Source organism: Poecilia reticulata, chromosome 10, assembly GCF_904066995.2.
Source record: "Poecilia reticulata chromosome 10, P_reticulata-male-v2, whole genome shotgun sequence".
NCBI lineage: Eukaryota > Metazoa > Chordata > Actinopteri > Cyprinodontiformes > Poeciliidae > Poecilia > Poecilia reticulata.
The window spans coordinates 15,108,458-15,122,562 of NC_088839.1; the positions used below are offsets into that span (position 1 = coordinate 15,108,458).

At 41.4% G+C, this 14,105-nt stretch overlaps 1 protein-coding gene across 1 annotated transcript in view; it reads right to left on the bottom strand.

Moving 5' to 3' along the window:
- Positions 1–14,105, bottom strand: part of LOC103471248 (uncharacterized) — a 146,361-nt gene that overhangs the window by 1,793 nt on the left and 130,463 nt on the right. The window contains exons 11-32 of the mRNA XM_008420111.3: positions 13,144–13,251; positions 9,605–9,631; positions 9,466–9,492; positions 9,311–9,364; positions 9,165–9,224; positions 9,030–9,074; positions 8,853–8,930; positions 8,677–8,700; positions 5,703–5,747; positions 5,251–5,295; positions 5,045–5,125; positions 4,898–4,951; positions 4,147–4,221; positions 4,045–4,071; positions 3,900–3,959; positions 3,748–3,819; positions 3,626–3,652; positions 3,478–3,531; positions 2,597–2,683; positions 2,292–2,390; positions 1,588–1,626; positions 1–851 (exon numbers count right to left, since the gene is read on the bottom strand). The exon at positions 1–851 is cut by the window's left edge and continues 1,793 nt beyond it. Of these exons, the coding sequence (XP_008418333.1) occupies positions 801–851; positions 1,588–1,626; positions 2,292–2,390; positions 2,597–2,683; positions 3,478–3,531; positions 3,626–3,652; positions 3,748–3,819; positions 3,900–3,959; positions 4,045–4,071; positions 4,147–4,221; positions 4,898–4,951; positions 5,045–5,125; positions 5,251–5,295; positions 5,703–5,747; positions 8,677–8,700; positions 8,853–8,930; positions 9,030–9,074; positions 9,165–9,224; positions 9,311–9,364; positions 9,466–9,492; positions 9,605–9,631; positions 13,144–13,251 (1,239 nt within the window). The 3' untranslated portion in view covers positions 1–800. The remainder of the gene's footprint in view (positions 852–1,587; positions 1,627–2,291; positions 2,391–2,596; positions 2,684–3,477; positions 3,532–3,625; positions 3,653–3,747; positions 3,820–3,899; positions 3,960–4,044; positions 4,072–4,146; positions 4,222–4,897; positions 4,952–5,044; positions 5,126–5,250; positions 5,296–5,702; positions 5,748–8,676; positions 8,701–8,852; positions 8,931–9,029; positions 9,075–9,164; positions 9,225–9,310; positions 9,365–9,465; positions 9,493–9,604; positions 9,632–13,143; positions 13,252–14,105) is intronic.

Below are 14,105 nucleotides of genomic sequence, written 5' to 3' on the forward strand. Positions count from 1 at the left end.
TAAGTAATGGTTCTTAAATTCAAAGCTAAAATTGATTCACAAATATATATATTTATAAAAACAACCAAACAAGCACACATTTAAGTCAGCAGCAAAAAACTTCTACTGTTGTCCAAAATACTGTAAGTAGCAATCTTCGATGATTCGAACTGCATCAGCTGAGGACGTTTATTTCCCATGGCAACACTGATTGATCCAAAATACTGCAAATGGTTCCTTCAAATTTTACTCGGCAATCAAACCAATACACAGGAATGCAAACTGTAACTGGAGAAACATAACAACAATATGCAAAACTAATACAACACACAAAATGTAAGCTTTACATTAGTTGACTTAATGGTATTTTGAAGTGATCGTATATGTAAATAATGCTTACTGCAAACAAAAATGAATATTCTGTCGTGTCAGGGTTTGACTGGAAGTCCCACATGCTGTCAGGGTGCTAAACAATACTGCCATGCACTAATATTTTACAACAATCTCAAACGACATATTATTATAACAGACTATCTGCACAGTAATTCCCTTCCTTATGTGCCAGGGACGTCAGTGACTCCCAGAAAACTTCCACTGGTTATCAAGCTACCGCGCAACATCATCAGCAACAGGTTTCTTTCCCATCAGGGGTGAATGTGGAAATGCAGAGTTCTGTCGCCCCCTCCTGGAGAGTCTCTGTAATGCAAGATCTGAGTGTGACGCAGAGGCGTCAGATATGAAGCTCTTCTTCAGTAAAAGCCCTTTTGTTTCACTCTCTCTGCCCGTTTGTGCGTCCTCTCCCCGCCGGGGCTCCATTTGTCTCAGGGCTGAGAGAGACGCTTACGTTTGAGCTTCTGCCTCGCCATTTCCTCCTTGTAGAAAACACACACAGAGAGAGAGAGGACAAGAGAGCACTGACTCCAAACTCCTCCGTAAAAAAAAAAAAATCCCATCCCTTCGAACATCCATCCATCGGTGAGATCTGGATGAGTGCACACACCATCATACAGCCGCTATGCCACTTGTGGTTACCACACGTCAGTCACACTCTGTTAGCGAGGCACTCTTCTACTCCAACACTGACATTTGGACTGTCCTTCAAGCTAAAAGTCCCACTGCCAGTTCATGGCTGCTTTCGCACTGCATTGTGAGTTTTGCAAAAAGGCTAAAAATGTCCTTGTTCTTTATCTTTCAATATATTATATAATAGGATTTTATTTTTTTTTTAAAAAAGGGAGGAAAAAGAGGATGTTGGGGTAGTACACTGCTGCAAAATATACCATATCAATATGTACAGGTCCCATGCTGCTGGTTAGTCATCACTGCAAAAACAAAAAAAAAAAACACAAAAAATAGCAAAGACTGATTAGCTTTTAAGTTGCACAAAAATTAATCAAGGTATACTGTACATGCTTTATCATTATTATAAACTCAAAAGCATGGATTGATATACTTACAAATTGTCTCTGTGTTAAATTAGAGTCAGTATGTGTAAAATCAGTTGAAAAGTCATCCGTGTATACTTTGACTGTGCTCCCTACTCCCTAACTGCACCTTTAACGACTCAGAACTGCATAAATGACTAAAAATGAAAATTCAAACGCTCACCTTATGCAAACAGCCTGGTATTGGAAGCCCGTCATGTCCCTGCAGGCGAGACCAGAGGTGGAGAGTTAACGTTTGCAACTCAGTGGTTTTGTAAAATCTATCAACTGCAAATCTTTTTAACCTTACGTGGACTGAGGTCAAAATAACACTTTGTTTTGGTAAATATTAGAGTTTAAGCACCTTTCACAGTTTCTGATAAATATGTGTAAAAAGCCCTAAAATAAATAGATTTTTTAGTGTAGAAGCATAACGTTGCATTTAAAATATAGAAAAATTAAGCATTTATTTTTGATACATTTTTGAAAACAATTCCATGTTCAAAAATAATTTGTTGCTTAAAGAATCATTAAATCAATAAGATATATTTATTGATATTTTTGTAACGTCTACTTTCTTTTTAAGCTCAGACAAGGAATGTTTAATGAATAATTCATCTTCTTGTTACCCTCAGTTATAGATATGACGTCAGAAAGTCCCAAATCTTTTAGCAGCTGTTTTAACCTCAACATGTAGTCAGAGCATATTGCAACCATAACTATTTACTGTCTGAGAATAGATAAGGATATGACGGCATAGGACTATGCAGGTTGTAGTTTGACTAAAGCAAAAAAAAAAAAAGGAAAAATAAATAAATAAAACATGACATGATAGATGAGAAGCAAGTGAACATAAAGAGGCAGAGTAAAGAGGGAAAGATACCGTACCACAGGACAGGGGGCCTCAGGGCCAGAAGGAGGAAGAGGAGCAGTTTCAGGAGAAGAAAGCCCTGCCTTCACAGAGTGACCTTTACTCTCACCACAGCCCTGTGAGAGGACGCCAGTTACACATTTACAGCCATAAGGAGGAAACTCAGAGAAAATGATAGGAAAAATACTGAGAGCGGAGAAAACACAAAAGGTCCTCAAAGAAGAATAGATGAGATTGAGAGAATATCAGGTATCACAGAGCATGTGTGTGTGTGTGTGTGTGTGTGTGTGTGTGCGTGTGTGTATCCATGATGAGGACATACCACAGGACAGGGCTGGTCCAGTCCTGGAGGACCTTGTTCTCCCTTGTTGCCCTTCAGACCTCTCTTCCCCACCGTCCCTCTGTCACCCTGAGGCATGAAGAAGCCAGAAGTCAGACCCACATAAAGAGAAACAAACTAAGCTACATAGAACTATAAGCTGAAAATATAGCACTAATGTAACAAAATATTTACATTAGTAACTAAAAAGAATAGAAAAAACTTCTATTTCAGTAAATTTATTTAGTGGGGAGAAAGTTTGGGATAGCTTTTCAACAGAAACAACCAATGATTACCCATTTTAATGTTTTCACTTCTGGTTTCTGAGATAGGTTATGATGTGATGATTTATAACAAGGGTCTATTTATCCAGAGTCTTTGAAAGAAAGAAAAAAAAAACAGGCCCACAGCATCACAGATCCTCCACCAAACTTAAAAGCTGAAACAAGGTGCTTTTCCACATATCCATCCTTTGTTTGAGTAAAAACCCACCTGGATATTTGTCAAAGAATCTCAACTTGGTTTCATCTGACCAAAGTAAACGCTTCCACTAGCATTTAGAAAACTTCCTGGTTTTATTCACATGTGTGATAATAGAACAGGAAATATTTTTCCCAATGTCTCCCCCCCCCCCCACAAAAAGCTTCAGTTGCCTTTAACGTAAAGGCATCATCAGGACAAGAAATAATTATGTCAGCTGTAATTTAGTTAGAAACAGCTATTTCTCTTTTGAGGGATTTCTCATCCTCTCATTAAATGTTCCAAATTTAAAGGTTAGCTATTTCTATGTTTTTCTAAATGAAACATTATTATTGATTTTATTTTTTTTCCCTCGTCACCATTGGTCACAAAAATATCTTCGCGTCTGTACAACCTAAACTAACCTTGTCTCCTTTTTCTCCTCGTTCACCTTTGTCTCCTCTCAGACCCGGAAAACCCTGAATGAAGAAAAGACGAGACAGTTCGACAGATGTTTGAGTCGATGTAAAAAAAACCAAAAAACATCAACTAAATTCACTTCGACAAACTCACATCTAGTCCCGGCTCCCCCGGTCGGCCCTGCAGACACGCATTTGCAAAAACACACTTGTTATTTTTTAACAGAAATCACACGAGGTTTATAAAACATATATTGCAGCTTATTATTGATTTACCTTTTCCCCCTTTGCACCTGGAAGGCCCACTAACCCAGGGGCCCCAGGTGGGCCCTGGTGGCCGTCCAGCCCCTGCAGATGAAGGTAAACAATCGGTGCTGCGTGATACAAGCGACTTAGCTGTATGAATACTGGCAAAGAACGTCACTTACTTTGTATCCAGGAGACCCGTGCTCTCCTTTCTCTCCCTTGATCCCAGCTCCTGGTTCGCCCTGCGTTGTGACAGCACAGCGGCTAAGATCCCAGCACGTTCCACCACAAAACACACACACACACACACAGGCATCTCAGGCTTACCTTAGGACCGGGCATACCATGCAGACCCTGGAAAAAACACATGACACAACGTCAGCGTCCGTGCCTGCAGGAGGCCAAGTGATGTGGGATGTAAATACTCACCATGGATCCTGGGGACCCGGGCATTCCTGGAGCGCCCGGAGGACCAGGAGCGCCCGGCTGAGAGATCATCTGAATCTGATGAGGAGAAAAGTGAGAAAAAGGAGGGAGGGATTGTTAACGTTTACGTCAAGAGCAAGACGTGATTCGAGTTTTTGAGTCGTAGCTCTGATGTAACACAGCACCGAACAGAATTTTTGTTTCTACGGCAAAAAAAACAAAAACAAAAAGCTGATGAGGTGATGAGGTGGCGCTAAAAACAGGATGAGCCTTGGAAAAAAAAAAAAAACTGTTAGAGGCTGCTAATGATTGATCTTAGGGCATTCCAGTGTTTGAATGGCCCAGTCCAGACTGAATCTAAATGAGAAAATCCATGAAAAGCCTTAAAGTTTGCTGCTTGCTGCACACTAATTTAGGTCAGTTTTCTTTTTCTTTCTTTCTTCTTTTTTTTTTTTAGCTGTAACATACCTTTAAAACTATTTTCCCTCCCACTTTAAAAATGTTCTCTACTTTGTGTTTATCAAATAACATGAACTATACTGAGGGTTGGGGGACACAAAGTGACAAAATGTGGGGGAAAAAAAATCAGCAGGTGTTAATATTTTTGAGACTGTTTAAGGTATTTAAACTCAATGTTATTTTTACACCTACTATAAAGCAATAAAAAACAATTGCTTGAAACTATGAGTTGAATTCACGTCTGTGGTAATTTGACTCAAACGTCAGTGCGTTCATATGTGCGTTAAAAACTAACCAGGTTGTCATCCAGCCGGCAGTCTCCTTTTTCCCCCTTCTGTCCGTCCATCCCCTGATCCACACAGAGGCAACGGTTATTTTCACTTTTCACCATTTGAAACCTTTTTTGAGAAAAACAAAAAAGCTTGTTTCTCTCACGACTTACAGAAGGTCCAGACAGACCCATCTCTCCTTTCTCTCCTCTCTCACCAGGAGGTCCCGTTTCACCCAAATCACCTCTGGATCCCTGAAAGGCCGTGACACCAAAACAGAATTCCACTTTAAATATCTTAACATCAGTGCATACGCTGACTCTAAAAACATAGATAATTCTCGAAAAACATCCAGTCAGCATGTGTGTATTGATTGTACCTTTTCTCCATCTACTCCTGCAGGCCCAGGCAATCCAAGCTCTCCCTAATTTGGGGGGAAAAAAGAGACACAAACATTGGTTATTTGATGAATTTAAGGGGTCTTATCAATGCACAAATATTTAAAGTGGATCTTAAAAAGTGCGCAGATCCCTAACCCTAAAATACTTGTTTAGGTTTGGTGCAATTCCACTGGAAAAACAAACATGAAGTGCATAGTTGTGCGCACTCTCAAAATAATATTTTTTTGACAGAGCTCCTTTGGCTTTAATTTCATCATTCATAAAGCTTTGCTAGGATTCTTTCAACATCTCACGTCTTGACTTGGGGATATTTAGCAGAATCTCTGACATCCTTCAGGTGTCTCATTTTAACACAGATGCAGCCACTTCTCAGAGCAGAATATTGATATATTCCTCATATATAACATATGAGGACTTCATCTTGACTTACCTTTTCCCCTGGAGGGCCAGAAGGTCCTGGTGGTCCAGGTGGGCCCTGGAGACACAGACAGACAGACAGACAGACAGACAGACAGACAGACAGACAGACAGACAGACAGACAGACAGACAGACAGACAGACAGACAGACAGACAGATGTGTTTAATTTTTACTCCACATTAATCAAGTTTAAAGCTGCAACAACCTTTTTTTGCTGCTTTCAAACAAATGGAGAGAATGCAGCCGAGCTTCTGTAGAGACAATGCTAACATCCTGTGACCCTGTTAGTAAATAGCAGTCTTTAAACAGTCTTAGTGAAAAATGTTAAGTGTCTTAGTTGGTAGGATAATGATATTTTGTGTTGACAACAGCAGTCTCTTAATTTGTTAAGGTCAAAAGCCTCCTGGACAAGACGGAGGTCAATGAAGAGTTGTTGCAAATTGCAAATGTGGCAATAAAAAAAGCTCTCTCTCTCTCTCTGTATATATATATATATATATATATATATATATATATATATATGCTCCTCATTACAACTTGAACTCGCGAACAACTTGAAGCCATTTCATTCAGCAGCGATTGTAAAACACAACAATCTGGCATCATTTTTCATGCTGTTGATTGTTTTGATGCAAAAGGCAGAGGGAAGCCAAGCATCCATTGGACTTTATGCACGCACATGATTGCCACATTCTCTCAGTGTTGTCTGCCTGGTGCGTGTAGCAGGCCTATTTAATCACGCTCCCTTAATCTCTGCGTCTGCAGTCGTACACTTGTTACTCCATCTGAAGGCTTCGGCCATCTTGAAGTAATAAGAGTTATAATAAAATTTAAAAAATAACAACAAAAGATGCTGCGTCCCAGATCTGTGTTACTCCTTTTCCAACGCGAAAGCGGTGAAATCCTTGGAAACCAGAGATGTTTACGCGACACTATTTGATCTGCAGTATTTCATCAGGGGTTAGCGAGCTCTACTCATGCAACCAATCATATAAAGAGCTGCAGAATGAGGACCAGAGGCTAACCAATAACATTATGGCATTACTTTACACCAAATTCATCAGCACAGATGAAACGCGAGAACCCACTCCTCACACAAACAAAGTGAACGGATCAAATGCAACATGGGTGGCCGACGAGTGAATTATGAGCATTCGGAGGGTCCGCCAGAGGCCCAGTGAGCAGACTTTGTGTGCAGACTGAACCTCTTTGACGAGAGGTTTCTGATAAGATCTTCATTTCGTGTTTCTACCATCTGCTTTGAAGCTATCTGAGGCTGCTTGACTGTGACTTGGTTTGAGATCAGGACCCAAAGGGAACTGGCTGGTGCAAGTTTTTAATCAAATGCAAACACCACAGTGCAGATAGCCATCTTTCAGTAGCATGTATTCCCCGGTACGAGGCAGGATGGAGATCAAGTGGATATGGGCAGAGCTGTGACTGTAATGAGTGTGGAGTTGCCCTTCCTACCGTTAATCAAAATTCCCTGTCCTTGTCAGTAAGGGTTTACACAGAGCCCTTTTTTTATGACCTATGTATTTCATTCAGATTTTTAATGTGATAAACCAGCATGAAGTAGGGGCTTGGAGGGGAAAAAAAGAACTTGCTTTTCAATTTTTATAATTTTTTTTTTTTACAAATAAAAATCAGAAAAGTGTGTGTGTGTTTGGATTTATATTTAGTCATCTTAACTCTCATCGCCCTAAATATGATTTAATACAAGCAACTAAAGTTTCCTGCTTGGTAGGTAAAATTCACTTGTGTACACTTTAGTATCAACATGCATCCAGCTGGTGTGTGAAGGTTTGGGAGATTCACATTAGTGGACACAAAGCATCAAGAAGACCAAGGACCAGGGAGAAAGTTAAAAACTAACACTGCAGATTACTGAAACACGGTGGCGGCGGTGTCATGCTGTGGGGAGGCTGTCTATAACTGCTTACTTTGTGTCATTAGCACAAAATAAATAGAAGAAGAAGAATGTGTAATGGTCACATGACACCAAAATTACAGCTGTTTTTGCCTAGAGATAGTTTAGTGTCTCTACACACACAAACAATTCCACACCATCTGCAGGAAGAAACACAGAAGTGGAAGTGTCATGCTGTGGGCCTGTTTCCTTTAGCAGGAACGGGTGATCTGGTTAGAGGGTTTAAACGACTTGAGACAGGAGTGTCACTTTCACAGCACAAAGGTAAACACGAAGCAAGAAAAGGCAAGAAATGAAAATAGACGTTCATAAACGCTTTGCGTCTGCTCAGAAGTATTTGGGAAAAACAAACAAACTCGATGTGCAAAGCTGATGGATTCACGCTGTAATTGCAGCGCAAGGTGTTTCCACTTAATACGTCATACCTACTCAGTGGGGCCAAACACAGATTTTTACGTATAAAAATAAAAAAGAGAAAAACAAATTTTGTCTTATGTATCACAGCTGCAGACAACACTGTTGATCTGTAACATAATGAAATACATAAAGCCTGCGGTTCCAGCGAGACAAGCAGTTCAGCGAATGTGAAGACGCATGAAAAGCGCCGTATGGGAAAATGCCAGCACCAGAGAAAGCACAGCCATGCTGCCCCCCAGTAACATTCACACAACTCAAAACGCTGTGGCGAGCCCCGTGGACTGTTCCGCACGGTTAAACGAGTGTCCTCGGGCCACACGTTATCTGATAAAACAACACAGCTGCAATGCATCAACTGTGGCTGCGCGTTGCCTCTCAGACGAGGACGCAAAGCACCAGAACGCAACAGACCCCGGCGTTCAGAGAGTCTCTTCAGATGTGGCCCGGTACGGTGACATCTAATACATCTGATGTCGCAAAAATCTGGACACAATATACACACAGAGACGACTGTTGAGGCAGGTGTGGTGCGAGGGGCGGGGGAGGGAGGGGAAATGCATGAGGTCTGTGCCAATGCAGGCACGTTGTTAGTGACTCGTCACGCCACCAAAAACCATGCAGCAACGGCAGCGGATTACCGAAACGCTGATGGTTTTGATGGCCTGTCAAGAAGAGACAGCAAGGCGGTTCACTTTAGAGGTTTCTGGCTGAAATACTCAAGATTTATTTCCTACTACAAAGGCTTTCGCGTAAGCTTAGGTTTCCCTGAGCTCTATTGTGGGATTTGGTGCCGAGTTTAGAAGATTAAACTCACCTGGAAAGCATCTAGGAGCTTCCCGTTGAAATCGACAATATCTGAGGAGCCGGCAGCGCCCTTTTCACCGGGAAAGCCCTGCAGCAGAGGTTTGAAACGATAAATGCATATCATTTACATGCCTGGCAACAAAAACAGAGTAAATATGGCGGATTTATGTTGTAAATGAAAACACACCATGGGTCCCTGTGGTCCTGGTTCTCCTGCTTCTCCTTTATCGCCCTGTGTGAGGAGCAAAGGTCACGTCAAGTGACATATCATGCATCATAACTGTGACAGCTTTGCCATAAAACCACGTCAGATTAATTTTACCTTTAATCCTGGGACTCCATCCATGCCTCTCTCTCCTTTCTCTCCCATACCTGGCTGCCCCTGGGGAATTACAAGAAGAACCATAATTAATGTGTTAAGAACATGTTAAAATTTGTGATGCTAACTATGTGAATAGCTAATTATACCCTCTGCCCTGGAGGGCCCTGCACTCCTGGATAGCCAGGCTCTCCATCTTCTCCCTGCCAGTCAGTAGATTTTAATAAATTTAATAAAAGTGAAAAGCTTAGCAGTGAGAATAAGTCAGAGGAGTCCAGGTGGATAATTGATTCTTAAACTTTACCGGTTTCCCAGGCGGTCCCTGCGGTCCCTGAAGTAAAAACAGCACACACAAAAAAACAAATAAATAAATCAAATACAGAAAAAAAAATAAATGTCAGTTCTGACTTTTGGGAACTTAAAAAATGATGAACTACTCTCACCTCAACACCATCCCGACCTGGCAAACCCTGAGGAGGAAACAGAGGAAAAACTCCGTGAGGCAAGAAATGAGTTACTGCAAGAGTTTGGCCACTAGATGTCAGTGTTTACTAAGGCCTTAAAGGAAGTCCAGCTGTCTCAGAGGTTTATTTGTACTCAAAATGGCTTGAATGTCAGAGAAGATTTAAGCTTTTATTGATCTATTTAAACTGCTCGATTGGAGTAGGATTTAATTTATAATTTATGTCTATAATCCATACAAAATCCTACACACTAGGCTGTAATAGATAGATACATACAGTCTGTGAGTGGATGCAGCTGGTAGATGCTCTTTACATTAAAAATCATTTCTTTGACAGCACTCAGTAAACTGACCAATAAATCAGGATGATGGAAAAAACAAAAGGACCTAGCAAAGATCCACAAAGGAGAATTCTAGGTTTGTGATACTAACTATGTGAATAGTTAACAAAAACAAATTAGTAAAACAAAACTAATTTGTTTTACGGTGAGAGGAGGCAGAGGTTCAGCTATATGGGAGGAGGCAATGCTTGGAGTTGTCAAGCTCTGGCTTTTTGAACCTAAAAAGCACCGACTACCAAGCATGGTGATGGCAGCATCATACTGCGAATCTGGCAGCAAGTCTTCCATTTCACCTCAAATCAGGAGCAAGGCAATAAAAACTTGGACACAACTTGAAGTTAAAAAAAGTAAAAAAAAAAAGAAAAAGAAGAAGAAACACATCAAAGTTTGTTCTAAAGCAGATAAAGCTGGCTAGCGTAAAGCGTCTGGAACAGTACCACTATCCTCAATTCGAGCCAATTAAACTAATTTTCACCGACTCCGATAAGAAAAGTGGCTAAGCTTCCTGCCTCATTCCTGGCGATAACAGCTTCTTATTGAAGCATTCAACCAGGTGTCAGTCAGGGTGTGTGTATATTTCAACTTGTGTGAACAATTTTTGCTGCACCGCTGACTGGTGTTCTAGGTTTGAAATTCCTCACAGCCGTTTGCTGAAGTTCAAGCAAATCATTAAAACTTCCATGCCACGATGAGTGCAAGTAAATGTTTCACAGAAACTGTCACACACTGTGATAAATTGAAATATCTAGTTTTTATGGTACTGATGGATAAAATCAGAGAGATCAGTGACAGTAAAAAGCAAGTAAAAGGTTTAATATGTCAAAAGAAGTAAATCAGTGAACTCTTTGATATGCAGAATAAGGACATTCCTTCCTTCCCAAAGTGAAGTGATTGATTTTTCTATAGCTTTTCATACTGACAGTGATTTCTTCATTTGCTCAATCACTCTGCTTTTTAATCCAGGAAAAAAAAAAACCCTCCTTTTTATTTCCCCTTCAGCAAATACAACGATTGAATTCGAAGCCCTGAAGTCTGCATGTGATGCAATGAGCTGCGGCTCCAAACAACATCAAACACGCACATTTCATGTCAGCTTTCATGTCTTTCTCCATCTGTCCATCAGCGATTTGGCTCATTTAGGTAAACAGACTTATCGGCTGTTTGCGGGGACCAGGTGGACGGCTAAATGTCTGCTATGTAATCATCCGTTACAAAGGAAACTTAGAGGAAATCTGCGCTAAAACTCGTTCTCGAAACGAGCTACACACACACACGCACGGCAATCAAGGAGTCGCGTTTACTTGATCTCTCAGTGCGCTCACATAAATGCATATACATCGGAGGGCATTAACTTTCCATTTAGCTCTCATATTTTACAAAACTTTGCAGGGGTTACTAAGACGTTTCCCAGGTGTTTCTCCTCTTCTTGTGCTCTGCCTGCACATACAAACTGTCATCCAGATGCACCGAGCTGCTCTGTGGTCCGGTTCTGTTCCCATCCTCCTGCCGTCTTTTAACCTCTCTTCCCACCCCTCTTACCTCGGCCCCATCGTTTGATCTGCCTCGCACAGCAGCGGGAAACAAATCGCCGTTGCAAATAATTTTTAGCAGCGCTTTTTATCTCGAGTACAGAACAGAGCCCCGGTTCAGATGTCAGATGCATTCTTGATTACGGAGGCCGGAATTTATGTAGGCTTTGAATTAAGCCGCTAGAGCAAATCTCACATTTTTCAAATTCGAAAGCTGCGAAATTGATTCCCATATTAGACCAAAACTCCCTTCTACAGTGTCTTGTTTTTCCACATTTTTCCAGACAGCTCAGGCATGAGGCTGTGGGGAAGAAGTTTGATGCGAGGTAAGACGATAAAACAATATCAAAAGCAGAGGAGACGCCAAGAGTTTACTCTGCAGGAGCTGCAGAGATCCACAGCTCAGTTGTTAAAGCTGTTGAAAGAAGGGTTTTCTTTTCTTCAGAAGCATAAACAAGCTGTTGTGATTGGATGGGAAGATGTATTGTGTTAATTTCAGAGCAACCCTGGAAGAAAACATCTTAAGAGGCCATAAAAGACCTGAGACGAAGGTTCCTCTTCCAGCAGGCCTGCATCAAATGGAGAATCAGAAGCTTGGCCAAAAGTATTGACTGGTTACAAATGATCTATTTGTTACTAATCTAAATTAATATAATTTTTTTTCTCTTTAAAATTTTGTAATAGTTTGGGTTGGCACCAAATTACAGGTTGCAAAATAAATGGGTTTCTACGGATATGGGTACTTTTGCAAGCATCAGGTGTTAAGAGGACACCCATGTCGGCGGGCTTCCTCACTTTCTCCTGCTCAGTCCCGCTGAAACATCTGCCCACAACATGCAGCAGCTCTCAGCAGCACTCTGTTTTGCTGTTTTGGGTTTCGCAATGCCTTTAATCAACTTGAAAAGACCATTTGCCGTCAACTGGCTTACACGATGGCCCCCTTTTTGTTCGGCCCGCCTGTTTTTGTCACTTTTTGGGCCGAGCCGACTGCTCTCTGCGGTTCGCTTCAGCGTGTGTTCTCAACTCACCCACGTCAAAACCAACATCTTTCACGTACAGCCCGTCACAGTCCAGCGCCAGATGAGAGTAACGCGACTATTATTCCTTCAAGTAGATAAACAGAAAAAAAACCTCTGAAACTTTCTCCCCTCAAACTCAGGAACCGCAGCTTGACGCTGCCACGGCGGATCAGTGGAACGCTGTGGGGCACAAACTTAATTCTGAGCAACAGAAAGTGCCTCGGCCGAGGAGCGCGCTATTGTTTCCCGCGGCCAGCAAACTGCCCATGAACTCACCGCAGCGCCGTATCTGTTTCAGTGTGCACGGCAACACAGTGGTGGGAGAAAGCGGCGTGTTTTGGAGAACTTTGCGGCTGCTGACTTATGCAAAACAGATGAGATTTGAAGGAGAGTTGCTATTTTGGGAGTTTTTTTTCTTCTTCTAGGTAAACCACAGCTCACAGGCTAACGCAGAAGAATGAGGTTTGGGGTTCAAGTGCTTTTTACAGAGAAGACCCTTACCCAAGTGGCAGACTCACACAGAGCTTGGTGTTTGCGGTGCAACCTTAGTGAGATGTGAGCAGAGTGATGGAAGAGCACTCTGCAACGTGGAGTAAAAAGGAGCTTCCTGCACACTCGGGATGCCCTTACCGGCTCTCCACCGGGCCCATCCTTCCCGGTGTTTCCTGGGGGTCCACGGGCGCCAGGAGGCCCAGGAGGACCGGGAGGTCCGGCGGGTCCAGCTTGACCTTGATCACCCTGATGAAAGTAACAATCATATAAAAGAAGAGTGGGTATTAGAGAAACTATGCTTTTGATTCACAGAAAAGTAAAACACAACTTTCGGTCACACTGAGTCACTTTTATATGCAAGCAAAACAAAGCGTGGAGAATGACGACGAAAACAAATGAGAAATTTACTTTATCTCATGCACTGATTTAAAATACTCAGAGGTGCATAAAGCATGTTTGGCCAGGTGGTGGCAGCAAACACAGATCGTCACCTGACAACACGGCTTTAGGTAGGTTCAGGTTTTATTCTATAAAATGGCACCCATAGCAAAGATGCATGCATGATACGCTCTAAAATAAATTCAACGTATGTCATGGTAGAATAATCTCACATTGAATAATTTGATTTATTTCCCTCAAATTGAGAATCAAACTTTGACTGTGATCTCACAGGAAGAATGAGTCAGGTTCTTCTTTGAGTCAAACGGATATTTTGTCACACAGTGAAACATTCAGACTGATTTGATTTATATGTTAGGGTTTATTTTCATATTAAGCTTAAAAGAAACAGTCTTGTTTGTCAAAAAAATTAATTTGTTTACTGTGTTATTCCAAATAAAAAGCATTTTGACAACCTCATCTGATGCATATTTCCCATTTGTGTTGAGAACGGAAAACCATTAATGTTTCTAAAGTTTCTGAAAATTATAGTGTAGACACTTTCTCTACACCCATCTGGAGCGTTATGGTTTGCTTTGTTGAGGCGAGTCAAGTGGTGATTCAAGTCATGCAAATTGGAAAAATTTATTTTGTCAGTGATTTTGTCTGTTCATTTTGAAGCTGTCCAACAAAACAGAAAGGAAATTAGCCGCAGATCTTTT